This window comes from Varroa destructor, unplaced genomic scaffold (assembly GCF_002443255.2).
Source record: "Varroa destructor unplaced genomic scaffold, Vdes_3.0 BEIS01000006.1, whole genome shotgun sequence".
Classification (NCBI taxonomy): Eukaryota; Metazoa; Arthropoda; class Arachnida; order Mesostigmata; family Varroidae; genus Varroa; species Varroa destructor.
Genome location: NW_019211459.1, coordinates 32,166,527 through 32,181,408, shown reverse-complemented (window position 1 = coordinate 32,181,408; position 14,882 = coordinate 32,166,527). Strand labels below are relative to the sequence as shown.

General features: G+C 37.9%; 2 protein-coding genes across 8 annotated transcripts; one reads left to right on the top strand and one right to left on the bottom strand.

Moving 5' to 3' along the window:
- Positions 1-1,103: 1,103 nt before the first annotated feature.
- RpL29 (ribosomal protein L29) lies at positions 1,104-2,487 on the bottom strand. The gene is made up of 2 exons (XM_086992959.1): positions 2,323-2,487; positions 1,104-1,242 (listed from the first exon to the last, which is right to left on the bottom strand). Exons 1-2 carry the CDS (start codon positions 2,407-2,409, stop codon positions 1,138-1,140), a joined length of 192 nt encoding a protein of 63 aa, XP_086849085.1. The 5' UTR covers positions 2,410-2,487; the 3' UTR covers positions 1,104-1,137.
- Positions 2,488-2,702: 215 nt separating this feature from the next.
- LOC111253182 (uncharacterized) lies at positions 2,703-13,776 on the top strand. Of its 7 annotated transcripts, none has more exons than XR_015330262.1 (9): positions 2,703-2,848; positions 4,692-4,884; positions 5,201-5,481; positions 6,054-6,206; positions 6,508-6,740; positions 7,056-7,160; positions 7,384-7,474; positions 7,809-9,418; positions 13,636-13,776. XR_015330262.1 is itself a non-coding variant. In XM_022812252.2 (8 exons), the coding sequence occupies exons 1-8, from the start codon at positions 2,753-2,755 to the stop codon at positions 8,010-8,012; spliced, it is 1,248 nt and encodes a 415-aa protein (XP_022667987.1). In that variant the 5' UTR covers positions 2,703-2,752; the 3' UTR covers positions 8,013-10,973. The 7 variants fall into 7 exon arrangements, 2 of the variants coding, with proteins under 2 accessions (XP_022667987.1, XP_022667986.1); XR_002674515.2 differs by lacking the exon at positions 13,636-13,776 and adding an exon at positions 13,371-13,601 and having other exon boundaries at positions 7,809-8,615; XR_015330263.1 differs by lacking the exon at positions 13,636-13,776 and adding an exon at positions 13,374-13,601.
- Positions 13,777-14,882: the final 1,106 nt, after the last annotated feature.

Sequence of the window (14,882 nt, the reverse complement as noted above, 5' to 3'; positions counted from 1 at the left end):
AGTCACAATGCAAGAAAAGTTTCGAAGCCACGGCAAAGTGTTAATGTAGCCTTAGTAGACCCAGAACAGATCGGATGTTGCATTCAGCGAACAAAGGGTCAAAGTAAACAAACGATTAACTCCCAACTTTATAATAGAATTGCTTCAACTTCGTCATTTACACACGTAGGCTGCTCAAAGACCACGAGATATGACATCTAATATTACATATGTATAAATGCTACGAAACACATGCAAAAACGTAGTGAATTTCTAAAGATTCATTGAATACCTTATCTTGTAGTACATACTATGGAGATACAGACAAAAGTTCTGACTTCTATAGAAGTCGGATATAATAGAAATTGAAAGAAAGTGTGTGCTGGAAACATCCCATTGAGATCAGACATGGAAATTGCTACATAAAATTATACAAAGACTTAATAAACACAGACATTTTTTTATCTGTTTATACGGTACTTAGGAGTACGTTTTCTTATATACAGAGTTGACGATTGTCTTAAATCTTTTGTGTGACCAAATTTTTATATCAATTATTATTTATTATATATATCAGAGACTTACGAATCATACGACCGCAAGATATTCCGCTCATATAAGCCACAAGGTTTCATTACGCTGTGTGAGCATTATTTTATACTTCTAGGCTACTATTATAACCACTGCTATCATTGCATGTCTTTATTAATATTATTCTTCGCATTTTATGCGATTATTATATATCACCGTAAAAATTTAGTTTTTTCTGAAAGTATGTGGGCCCTGCGCCCCATTTCCTTGAAAAAGTCATTATCTATATACAATGTAAGTCGGGATGTTGTCTTAAAAAAGTAACTATCGTAAGATTTTTTTAGTGTGTTTTGAGTTGAACCAGTCTACGCCGCTCAGGGATGCCTTCGTCAACGATTTGAACTGTTCATAGTGAATCGTAAAGCAAAACAGATTTACGACTGTTTCCGTCCAAAATCAGTGGTTTCAAAAAACCTCCACAAAAACCCTCCACTCGCTGATACCAGATCAGATTTAATCAATAACACGCGCAGACAAAAGTCTGATGTACAAAAATGATTAATTATCATGCAAACAAATGAAAACGCATCAAATTTCAACCGAAATAGTTGTTGGAATTGGCTTTATTTACTTCTTGGCCTTGGCCTTTTTCTCCTTCATGACCCTACGGGTTCCAGCTTTGATATAACGCAGATTACGCAGAAACTTCGGGTCGCATCCCTTCATCGACTCCTGAAAGAAATGAAGCGGAAATATGGCTCAAACGTGTAACGTAATCTTGACATCTTTAATACCCATTTTAAATTCGAAGCGCTGAAATAATCTAAAATTCTTATTAGGACTAATGAAGGTAATCTGCAGATATTCTATGCGAGACCCTACAATAGTTGATATTTACTACTATTAAAGACTAGATCCTTGGGGGCTTATAATCAGCTACATACAGCGTTTCCAGTCGATGTCATGCGGTTAGGTCAATGCAAAGGATCAGCCTAAGATTTTTAATGAATTTTCGTGTGATTGAAAGAATCAAGTATGTAAAACTGTGCACGCATGAATAAGTACGGCAAAACCATCTTACGGTACACAATACATTTAACTAGATATATATTTAACGACAAAAGATTTTTTCAGTGCAAGCAGCCTTCTAAAACAGCTCGAACATTCAAACAGGTTAGCTAAATAGAAGCTAAATAAAAGTGCTACAGAAACGAATAAATATCACCCAGGAGAACACCGTTGGCGGTCTGCTCTGCAGAACACCATCTACATTGAAACCACTGATCCCAACCCTGATAGTAACTTACGCATTCACAGTAGAGATGTTTTTTCATATCACATTTTCACCAATAGGCTGGAGACGAAAGTCTCCTTTTTGACCGGGGAGAAAGCAACAAATTTAATAAATGGAACAATCTGGTGCACATCATTTGATAGTTTTCCTCCCAACTTCCAAGTATATTGCTTCTAATTAAATCGTAATAATACTTAAACGTCCTTTTCAAATCAACCAACTAGAAGTTAGCAAGCCAGATATAGAGATAACGTTGGATTGGATTGGGTAGTCCTGCCGATTGAGCTTGTGCAAAAATGGTCAGTTATCACAATAATTTATTTCCGTAGGAGATCAGTACCGCTACGTCGCGCACGTGTACACTTAGCACAAACAGAATGACGACTGGAGAAGATTTTACTATGTACATTTTTATTTACGTTTAACGGCAGGGTTGATCGCGTAAGCTATACACCCGATTCTACACCTTGTATAAATGAGCCACACCGTTAATTCGTGCAAAATCAGCCCCTGCTTACCGTTTGATTGCGTTTCGGTTTTTTGATACCATTGCGGTGATCCTTTCTGTTATTGTGGTGTGAGGTGTGGTTCTTCGACTTGGCCATTTTTGACGCTTTTTCAAGCTTTTTCAGACAGTCCGACACGTGCCAAATGACCGGTCGCACAAAAAAGAAAATTCAACAGTTAACATGCGGCCTGATGCAGCTCAGCAAGCGCCAAGCGTCCCCCCAAAAAGGAATGAATGCTGAGAAGTTCTTGACCAATATGTCTGGTAATATTTAGAAAGTCACATAGGTGAAATCTTAAGCCTTCCTAGAACTGAAATAATGATACATAATGAAATGCATAGATATTTAGGTGAATACTCCACAGAAAATATAAGTTGGCTCCGGAGCTGCACCAAACCGCTAGTCGGTCCTTTGTGTGTAACGAGCACTCATTGGGCTAATGTCATGTCTTCCATATCGAAATTATAACGTGATGGACGAAGAACAGCTGATATATCTGGCTGTAGTCGGATTTCATCATTCAAAAGGATACCAAGTAAGAAATAGATTTAATTATATTCTAGTAATTCTCTAATAACTTTCCTTGACAGCAACTCATATGCAGATAGGTTGATGCTCGAATAATGAAATTGAAAAAATAAATTATTGCTGATAACCAGCATTCGACAGGCGAATCAAACGATTATACATTTCAATGTGGTTCGAGGTAAAGTAGTGTTCGACTTTACCGACCTTTTCTGAAATCTACCTATATGTCTATGTATAATATAACATTTTTCGACCTTGTAGTAATAAACAGAGTAGTGGAACAAACAAAAAAATACAAGAAACCTGATCTGAATAATCTGATCTGGGATATATATAATTCACGTGTTTTTACTAGTTCGCAAAACGCTTTTGTATATTTGAGGACTTGTTTTTATTCGCTTTATGTCTATGTCTTTTCTAAAGATATATGCATGAAAACTGCGTTTTTTATTTTTTGTGTAGTGCAAGTGCGTTAGTTAGTAAACCGGTTCCATTGATAATTGTCACCTAAAAACATGCGTCAATGATATTCCCCAACCTAATATTATTAAATGTTGCTAACTAGATTGTATGATCTACGCGTTTCATTATCTTAATAATAACTACAGAGAATAAAAGACTTTGTGAAAATGTTTGGTAAAGTATCGTTTCCGAGAAATTATCTGTATGGGGTAAGTGAGATATAAAACACAAGCTTAGCTACAGCTCAGATGTGCTGTTCAAATGTGTCAGATTTGGAAATAAAACACTGACCATTGTATTTAATAAAACATATGCGTACGTTGGTATTTCTGTGATACGGTCACATATAATTCAGAACTTAAATCGACTATGCCAATTTATGATATCTATCTTGTTATCTATTGCCGATTATGTTTTTAGTTCATTTTGTGATAAGTCTACAAGCACTCTGGATAGATTTTATAGAATAAAGATAGATAAGCATAGGTAAGTTAATGTACGTATTAGCGTTGACATGACGCGATCGTAAGCGCGTAATAGCAATTGGAGCGAGTTTTATTATGTAAGTGGCCTACGTGTGCTTCAAAAGATTATTACATCTGGACTAAGAATTTAAATCAAAATTTGCTTAAGAAGTAAAGCACAAAAAAAGATCTCCTTTTAAAGCTACCTCGTACAGTGGATTATTTGCAATGTAACGTTTCCTTCTTATCATTGTGCAGCTTCTCTATAGTGCATAGTATCGTTTGTTCGGGCTTGTTTTGTAGCGTAAAATGTGTATATATTAACGCCGTTACAACTATGAGTCGAAAGCTAGTTGCGTGTGCTATGATAGTTATATATGGCCATTGATCAAAATTACCCTTTTGTCTTAATGTTATAGAGCAATGTTAGAGCCCTGAGCGATAACCGGTCGTTTGATCTTCTATAACAGACATGTTGAAATCCTCAGACAAGAAAATGTTTGGCTCGTTATGAAATAGGCCAGACTTAAATATTAGGAACTAACTTTTCAGGAAAGAATTTCAGTTTTGCAAAAATATATTTCTGTTACTTTTTCACCAATTGATTTAACGTACTTGATTTAAGAGGAAGGACATTCACCTAACGAGAAAATCAATAGGACAGTAGGCGAAGGTTTCAAAGTAGTTGGTCAAAATTCAGTTCTTGTTTGTATAGATACTTCAATTTCCTATTAGAAATATGGGCAGAAACCGTAAGTGCCCACGTTCTAGTGACTATATCATTTTCTATACTTAGTTACTTTAGGTTTTTAACTATTTATATATAGATAGAGAATTTAATAGAAACACGACATTGTCGTCATCGGTTTAGTAAAAAATATCCACGCTATTTTCACTTTTCCTTCTTGCCAATGGGTATTATAGATTGAATTCTGCTACCCGGAGATTCGAGATGTTGACAACACCTGGATGTCGTCTTATTTGGCACCATTGGGCTTGCCAGATGGAGCTCACAATTTTGCCGCTGATACGGTATATTTTCGGTTTCGAGATGCCGAAAACCGGCCTGTTTGGGGCGTTTGTTCCTACAGACAGGTTGACTCAGCTTCTTACAAAGGTGTGTGCTCTAGATTATTAAGCTCAAGTGAACTCTACGTTTGTTAGACTTATGCTTCTCAAAAAAGACACAACTGTAAATTAAGAAGTAACAGTAAGTGCCTGACCTAATCCCACATGTTATCATAGATGTTTTTCTTACATAATCACTTATGATGTAGTAATGTCCCCATTAGGCTTACTCAAACAATAAAGCCTCACTCTTCTTTAGTAATTAACTACACAACAGAAAACGATATTCAGAGTTTCTTTTCGTAAGTTATATAATTCTTGTTGTATTGAGAGAAATTTTACCTCCGACTTTTTTGATATTACAGACGCCGACCCTGAGGTGACTCGTAGCGCAATTCAGAAATCTGTCTGCCTGGTCGGCCGTGGAGCATTACCTCCATGGCGGACTGCAGCTGCACGCCTCGAACCGATCGCGCATGCTTTCATACAGCATCAGGATAGCGAAGTCCTACATGGAGTTTACGACAGTCTCAAGACGGTCAGTGGTTCTACGCTGTATCGAAGTCTACAAGCGACGCTCTGTGATCCCCCAGCAATTAAAAATGAAGGCGGCGAATGTATAGCCAACGGACGCCGAAGGGTTATGGTCAGGAAGACAAGGCAGATCTACTAACTTTAATTTGGTTTATATTATATCACATTATATTGCAAAAAAGGTTATTCGCAATATAACTAATGTATTCTGTAGATCAAAGTAGAAGTCAGTTTGTTTGCCTTTAAAATCTCAAGAAATAATCTCAAGCATGGCTAAATAATAATTTTTTTGTTAGGTAGCTGCATGATTGTTAACTATTTGTCGATACGTTCATACTGTTTATGAACCATTTTGCTGATTTTTGAAAGTATTATGCATTTAGACTTCTTAACTAATACTACGCAGCATCTATAGTTTTACGTATGAATCATTAGAAAATAACCTTCCACCAAGCCTTACCAAAAAGCGTCGACGTAGGGTCATGCTATACTTGCCGCACACACATATAAAACAAATTCGCTTATCTCGAACTTTTAAACACTGAGAAAGCTTATGAATAATTCATCTTCTGGTTGAAGTTTTTTGCGAGCATTTATGATATATGAATATTTATTAAACAGACTATTTGGGTTGATTCTGCATTTCACTCTGCTCTTCGAACTAACGCTCGGCTATGATTGCAGATAGCTGACGTTCCTGATGAGCTTTTGTTAGAACTGCGTTCCGTGCTGGAGAAGTATGATACACGAATGCTGACATTGCTCAAGTTGCGTTTACTCGGCAAGAAAGTTCTATTCATGAGCTCTGACCTCCCCACCCAGCTCATGTGTTCTGAGGTACGAAAGGCCATCACGAACTAGATTTGCATCATCTCATCAGTGGATGAAATGACTTTTCATTTATATTTGCGTTAAAACCTGACATGGTGCATCCTTCTTCGTTTATGTTAAGTTCTTGAACCAGAATCACAGCACGCCATAAGATGCCTTGGGTCCAAGTAACAACAAGGCACTGAGTTTTCCCTATTCAGTGCATGTAATCATCGGTATAAATGTAATCATCACTAAAATGTGTCAGTAATCTGTGTCAAGTTGTAAACGTACTATAGGTGTACCTCTTATCTGATGTAACTGACAGATATTAGCACTAGAGGCCGCTGTTCCGGGGCGATCCATGTGTCTACCTTATATCACGCTGTCAATGATGGAAGATCCCGTTGTAGCTCAATGCACTGGTTTTGTGGGTGCATCAAACAGGCTCTATAAACAAAAGTGGCGGGACCAATTTGAAGCGCTTGTCGAGAATAGCAATCTACTTTTCGCTGATAAGTCGCTCGAGCGATTGGTGTCGCCAACGCAGGCCGATCTCAGGTACGATGAGAGAACTGAACGCAAGCTTGAAATACCTGTAGAGTTGAAAATCTGATAAGATCGTTTTCAACGCTATACCACTATATTGGATGAGCACTAATTAGGCCGATTTTAATATGTGCAAGGTCACAGCTAAATAACCAGATATCTAAAGGTCTAGGCTGTGCACCTCAAGGTTCTATACCACGAAATTTATGAAATAGCAAATTAGGGCCATTCTGACTCAGAGGTCACTGGCAAAAGACAATCCTCATTTACATCTTCTGTGTGTGGTATCAGTATGTATTTGCATTATAAAACTTCATTTTGTCTCAGATTTATAGATTGGCTTCAGAAGACATGTCGACAATCGCGCTGTCATTGGGAGGGCAGCGAAGAATGGCTAAGATCCCAACTCGAGGACTACTTCCGCGGTATGAGGTAAATAAGTGAATAATCATGTAAAAGACGAATTGATATCTTCTTGCATATTTGATTAATGACTTCGATTATGGCAATTTATTTACCTACGGCACAAGCTAAAATTTTTCCTGCGCCCAAGTAACAGTACGCGCAGTCAGAAAGAGCAGTGCCTTGAATGCTCGATATAAATAGCTTTGCGATGCAATCATTGATGTTACTCGGTTTTAATTTTGGATTCCAGACTAGCCGTAGAAGCTTCTGGGGTCGAGGGCGATAAACTGAAAACCGCTTATGGGGTTGGCTTTGTGCAAGAGGTCTCCAAACTGGATGAGGTAGGAAAATACCTAACGTCTGAATCGATTCAGTTTCACACCAAACATATACCTTTTAGTTACTTTTACTGGGACTAAAAACTGCCTCGATCATAAGAAAGTTATTTGAAGTATATGACACGAGAATCACATGCTATTATTTCATCTAAATCAAACATAAATGCATTTAAGACGCAGTGGTTAAATGTAGACGGCAAGTTTTCTTTATTTTAAAATCCACTATCCTGAGTACGCAGTAGGTTTTATTTCTACAATTAATTAGTATGTGGAAAATTTAGTTTAATTTTATATACGCATGGAAAAACTAACATAAAACGAACTATGGCTGACTCAGGTGGTTCGATGGCTTTCGTCATATGGCGAAAATACGGAGCTTTCGGAGAACGGTGATAATATTAGCTGCGGTGGTGTCACTGCAGCGAGCGGCCGAAATGAGCAAAGTGGACATCCTGGTGCGGGTCAACCCTCACTGCAAGACGTCAAGTTAAGACTCGTACATCATGCCAAAGGACTTATGGCGCACTTTAATAACTTCTGAACAAAAAGGCAGAGCGTTAATTAATAACAAAGCTTGTATTTGAACAACAGTAGTATCATCACTACCACTTACTTAACGAAGAAACGAGCGTACCTCGACCGTAGAGCAAACACGTCTCGGAGCGCACGCTGGATCTCCTTGAGCTCCCTAACATTCAATGATTCCGGCAAGCTACGAAAAAGACTTGTCGGTTTGCGTCTGCATAAGCCGCGACCATGAACGAAGAGTAGACTGTATGAAACAGATACTTCGTTTTGTTGAAGGTCGTCCGTGTGCAACGAACGAGATATGTGCTGCTGCGCCGGCGTCAAAAGAATATAGAAAAACGCCTAGTTGAGGCAGCGAATCAGATTGGGCGTCTCGAGTCCTGTTGCTGCTTCCAGTGATAAAGCCTCAAATACCCCCTACAGTTAAAGTATCTGCGGACCGAGTTACCACTTGATCAATGCGCAGTCGTCCCTTGAACCGATTTTTGCTTAACCTAGGAAACAGTAACAAGAGAGCAATTATTCGAGTTTATACCCAGGATTTCGTACGGGTGTAAGACCCACTGACCCACTACTTCGTAATAATTTATAATAATACACGACATCGAAACAAGAGGTTAGTATTTTAAGTGGTTATCCACGTTAAAGAGAGTAGGATCGACAACAACGACAGCCAGCAAAGTGACATTCTTATGGTTGTCTGCAAGAGTTTACAATTGGTCGATCTATAAACTATCGCAAAATATGAACCGTTTGTTACTCATTTAAACTCTAAAAAAAGCAGGTCACTTGTGTTTTACAACAGCAGTATATTAACTGCAATAGATATCAATGGTCAGTGATGAATGCAGCGGCTGATACGTTGTCTTGAAAAATGCTTGTTTCTTTTAGTGCACTGTCTCGTGCTCATACCAGACAAACATGTAGCTTACGGTGAATAATAATAAGTACTATAAGTCTTAGGGGTGAACTTGGCTTAGGCGTGTCGTATAGTGATACTTCTGTTTGATCCTAGCGGTAGGAACGACGGATGTGATACTTACTTCAAGCAGCCTTTTGCGGAAGAGGAAAGGCAAACTGTTAGAACGATCGTTTACGTTGGAGGACGAGTTTCGGACATTTACAATGTGATGTGGAAGACGTGAGGCCATTTTTTTCAATAACGACGATATAAGGATCGATCTACGTTTTTTAGAACCCAACTATAGAACCTGCAAGAATAGTGTATTGGATAGCAATTGTATTTGAGTTCTCTCATTCCACTTTTTACTTAACTGTTGGACTGAGGTTGTGTTTAAGTTTCCTCATTCCACTCATTTACTTAACTGTTACGATAACGACGTTACTGATCCAAAGGATCGTCTCATTACTCAGGAAGCAGCATATGTGAAAGAATGTTATTCGTTCGAAGAACGTTCCGTGAGTATTTTACGTACAATCAAGCACTATCTTTTCCATGGAGGGCAATAAGAGGTTTCACTTAACAAAGCAGAACTAAATAGAACCTGCTTTCTAATCGTAGAAAATTTATGGATACTAGCCCGTAGACGCTGGTGGCACAATCATTTACGCGCCTTCGTTGGTATAAAAAAAGTTGTAAATGACTATGCTTAAAAAATTAAAAATAATATATCAAAGTTGTCGTCATGTTACGTCTTTAGTATAAATTGAATGTAAACGGTATTAAAAGTAACCCGTTTCAAACCCCAAGCACGTAACAGATCAAACCGTAATTACAATACCCACGGTGCATTGCTCCATTTTTCAGTTAGCGACAAAAACAACAGAAACGTAGCAGCGAGTATTCATGCTCCGGCTACTAGAAGTACATTTTTACAAATATGTGGAGTATGAATTAGGGTCCTCTCTGCGTGTCGCAGCGCAGAAGTTAGCCACATGTACTTATTTTAAGCGTGTTCTTGTTTTACCAAGAGACACAAGTGGTGGCTGTTTTTGCTAAGGTCATTTTTGATGTGCAATCAGCATTGTCGTAGAAGCTAAATCAACAAAGCCAGAACCATAACTATATCATCAGTAGTCGATTTCCCTAGAAAACTAGATGCAGCGAAGTAGTATTTTCGGTGATGAACATATTTCCTATATCTATGCCGCCGTTCAGGAATCATTTACAATGCAAAGGCACAACTGATGGTGTCCTTGAAAAACTAATGTAGTTACTTGTTTTTACAATGAATCAATGCGAAGAACCCTTTATAACATAGCATTTCATTATTTCAGTTGTTGCCCTTGAGATTCGCTGGCAATTCTAGATTACCATGAGTGTTAAATCCTTCCAATTAGGTGTATCGAAACTGGACTCCCAAACGTAGCATTAGTGTAGAAAGTAAACCTGTTTACTGCTGAATGATGCATGAACTTGCTTAAGGTGCAGAGGGATACCAAATACCTATTTACGTGTAATCTCTATCCTTGACGGGTTGAGGAAGCAATAAAGCTTTCAGCGGTAAGCTCGTGGTTTCCTTTTTCGTTCTTCTCGTGTGTTTTTGTACATTCATTCGCTTCTAACATGTGTATTTTCGCAAGCCGAATGAACACTTTGGCCGAATAAATAGCGAGACAACATTTATTTGACCATAGGTAGCATCGCTGAGAGTTATAACAGTCGTAGCGAGATTTGGCACGAATTTAGCAAATGGTTGCACGGAGGCACAAACAAAACAGCAATTCGATTGGTGCCTTTTAATAGAATTAGAGACCGGGAGCATCGCTTTTAAATGACACGAACAAAATACGTTTTGGGATTTTGTCATCCACTTACGCAACAGCACACAGATGAAATTTTCAACTTCCAATGTGATGATGTTCATAGCCGTGCGTAAATATCCCACTGCTTTAGCTTAAGACGTATTTAGTTGTTCTAGTGCACCTAGTAAATTTACGTAACCCTATTTTTTGTCATTCGATCGTAATGCGAATGATACTACAGATAATAAAGTGTAATTGTACTCATTAATTGAGGATTTTTGCTCGTTACACTTTACTTACGTATACCCACAACAGGGACAATTAATCACAGCATGTGTATCGTTTATGTGTAAGCCGAAGTTAGAGAAACGACTTTACTAGGAATACTATTATTGACGTTTAAACCGAGTACTGGGCATTCATCTTTCACAAACATTTGCCATTCTCAATATTTGCCACCTAACAAGGAATCGCCGTGAATCCGTGAAATATTCAAAGGTTTGTGAACGAGAATTTCTATTTTACTCACTATTTGGTCAATGATGCAGAGTTAGACTGTATTATTTGGTTCTGTTACATATCAGTTCCGAGAGTCGTTCGCAGAGATTAGCATAACCGTTTTAATTAGTTGGATTATGGTAGTGTAACAAATGGCATAATCGTCGTAGATATCGTAGAAGGTTAATATACCTTGTGTTCCTTGCATTGTAGTATATTCAACACAAAGAAATGGCTAGCTAGCTAGCTTGCGGTAAAGAAACCCCGGGAAAAATTAGATATAATCTATAGAAAAAAAAAAAACAAACAGCCGTTCAAACCATTCTTTTACTGTTTTTTTGAAAGGGCAAAGATTTCTTTGCACCAATGCCCCTCCCCCACATACTGGGCAATACCGCCTGTTACACGACAGGAATCAAGGTTGAATGTATTACAATTGGGGACTCTAATGATATTCAGTCTGGGCAAACATAACTGCACATACGTAGCCCAAATTGAAAGTTCGGAAAATTTGAGATAATTGGTTAGCTTTATCTAGAATTTGGGTCCAAGAACTTGAGGTTGTGAGTCCGACGCTTTACTCACTCAAGGTGCCGACTGGCAGTCAAATATAAGATCCAGACTAAATATTTTAGGAAGTATTGGTTATATTACCATTAAGTTCCATTTGAGAAATAGACTTTCCACTAAAGAATATGAGACTTGTATTCAGAAAATGCCTATAGAAACACAACGCACTTAATGCCAAAAACATGTTAACACTTCTCCCATTGTTTACGCGTTTGCAATCTGGGTGTACAATAAAAATGCGTACGTTTTGTTTTATCAGTTGGAAAGCAAATGGCAATTTGCCCCAAGAATAGTTACCAGGACCTGTCCAAGTCAACATGGGTACCTGGTATAAAAAACAGCTACATCTAGGTTATAGAAAATACTTCACCGTTTTCTCGTAGGTGAAAAACATAACATAATCTTTTTACATGAAAAGGAAATATATAAATATAAGTAGTTGAGAGGTTCGTACTTATGTATGATAGGAGGTCGTGGGAGAATGTGGAAGGAATAAACTAATCATCAAAATGCAATAAGATACTTGTGTAGAAACACTGGCACATTTTCGTGTTATTTTTTTCATTGCCGACCACCGCAACTTTTTTAGGTACAATACTACTGAAAAAGTGTGATCAATATTTTGTTGTTCGTGAACTATCTTATATAAATGTTTTGAAGAGTTGGACGCCAGCTTAGACTCGGTCAGTTTCTCTCAGCTACGGTTAGGGCGCGTAAGTTTTTGTGTATAAGCACTGTGTGTTTGTCAGGCCGTTTTTTGTAGCGGACATGTGGCTATTCCTTATTATTATGAAAAATAAGTTTCTTTTTAGAACAGAACTACATACCCGTTATAATGAGACAATAATTTTGTGTTCACAACATGTGCGAACAAAAGCATCAGCTACGTAACGCCGTATGAATTCTAGCAACCATTATAAACTTTTTAAACCGAAATTATAAGGTGAACCAGAACACACATCAATCATAGCGATTAGACTGAGAAGGCGTGAAAATACGTCAGGATGGTATTACTTTTGATTACTTTGGGATCCTGATGCAGTTGTTTTCGGCGGAGGGAGAAGCCCTAACGGTTTATCTTTTTAGGCCCTCTGCGCCTTGTTTCCATATTTAGAACTTCTTGCATGGTTATATTTTTGGTAGGCTATTTGCCTTGTATTTGTTTGTGTCTGACGAATTTGAGCAAAAATGTGGTAGTCCACATTCATTAATATCGCTTTACGCTAGGACGTCGTTCGCTTGCCTTAATCACAATTATCTCTAAAGATGGTCTGTATGTGATTTGAATGCTCAGTCAAAGTCGTTACTGAAGGAAATTGAATAAATACATAAATAAGGAGTGTCTCCTCCAGCATATGCAAACAACTCTTGTCAAATTCCTTTTTTTAAAAAAAGAAACGATTTTCCTATCTCTTTGTACCAGCCCGAACCAATATAATGTAGCTCAGAAAGTTAATCCTGATGTGCAAAACATTAAAATAGGCATACACCATTTTGTTTCTAGTACCAGCTTAATTATTATATCTATGTAGTATAAAACAATATGCTAAATTGTAGAATAAGCCTAATTTCCATTTGAAATATATTTACGTTACAGTAGTATCGCCGATAAGCACAGAGGACCGCTACTGCATAAAGTCGATGTAGATTAGAATGAAACGCCTTCCTTCGGAAAACGGGTTTAGATCTTCAGATTGGTTTCTGTTCGTGCAAAATTTTTCTCATTGTCGCCGGTTTTAGACGGCTAGTAAAGAGCAAGCAACGAAAAGCCTTTCTGAGAAGCGTCTTGGTACATGGACGGAGACAGACGGTCATTATAGAAAGTGAATATGTGAAAAAAACTGCTGGCGGATCTGTTTCAGAGCGGATGCCACATCAGAGCTCTGTTTGAACGCTTTTAGTGGATATTGAGTGCATCCTCTTAAATGAACAGTGTAGTTGCGTAGACTGATTCACAGCGTACGTACGTACGTACGTTGGCTCACCCGAATTTCTCCTAGCTGCGTGACGTCTTCGCTTCGATTTGGACGCAGGGTCAACCTAGGCATCAACAAGGGTCAGTATTAATTGTAACATTGTAAACAGGTTCACAATAATAACACACCTCACCTTTTTTCCAGAAGGGAAGCTAACGAAGTATTATAGGTTTGACAAGAGGCAGTATCCATGTAAGGCTTCTCAGGTATTACATTCTCAATCAAAAGATTTACTCCTAAAACAGCAGTAATGTAGTTCAGTTGGATAGAGCAACAGAAAACCCACATGATGTGCTTACAGGATGCCGGATCTGCTAAACAATATTGTGATTTCATCGCTATACTGAGGGTATGAACTCTTTTTTTTTAAGAAGATTTTCAATGCCAGCATGGAACACCACGAATTAGTATCCAGATTCGCATCAGGCCACAGTGCGCGCGAACATTAATTAACAGCAGACGAAAACTACAGAGAATGCACACTGAAATCGGACATAGATTATTCACTTTACAAAACGAGACGTTCATTGGCCTGCCTTAATAGAGTGAATACAGTGTACGCCATTGTAGTAGTGCAAACCGTTTGTGAGAACAATCTCACAAGTGTCAAGTGCTAAACGGTCTTCCGTATATGTTGTGGTAAATTCATTCATTCAGTTAATATTTTTATTAAAATATGGTTGGTGCATTTTCTCGTGTGCATGTGCCACGAATCAGTCCCTCTACCTCATTTCTGTATTTAATGGCATTATTTCTTTTTAAGGTTTAAACCTCAAGCTACTATTCCTATAGAGCTGGTTTTAGCTCACGTGGTTTGAAATTATACGCAAAACTACAGTGCAAGGAGTCCTACATCTATTTGAAATTAATTTAGTTTTTTATTAATGCAATCTTTTAAAAACTAAAAAAAAGCTTTTAAAAAAGGTCGTCCTAGCAGTTTGGCAGCCAACGTAAGGACACTACAGCGCTAACGAAGTGCTGAAAACATAGGGGAACTTGATCTTTTTTTTAAAATTTTTTTAGAAACGAAAAATTTAACTTGTAAAATATATTACACCATTGTAAAATGGAGTGGACACTCAAACTAAGATGAAATTTAATACAACAAATATAACCTGCTGCTCTTTTCCATG

Coding starts and splice junctions, on each gene's coding strand:
- RpL29 (XM_086992959.1), bottom strand. CDS start 2,409: ATGGCCAAGTCGAAGAACCACACCTCACACCACAATAACAGAAAGGAT. Junction 1,243..2,322: donor AACCGAAACGCAATCAAACG/GTAAGCAGGGGC, acceptor CATTTCTTTCAG/GAGTCGATGAAGGGATGCGA.
- LOC111253182 (XM_022812251.2), top strand. CDS start 2,753: ATGTCATGTCTTCCATATCGAAATTATAACGTGATGGACGAAGAACAG. Junction 4,885..5,200: donor TGACTCAGCTTCTTACAAAG/GTGTGTGCTCTA, acceptor TTGATATTACAG/ACGCCGACCCTGAGGTGACT. Junction 7,161..7,383: donor GACTACTTCCGCGGTATGAG/GTAAATAAGTGA, acceptor TTTGGATTCCAG/ACTAGCCGTAGAAGCTTCTG.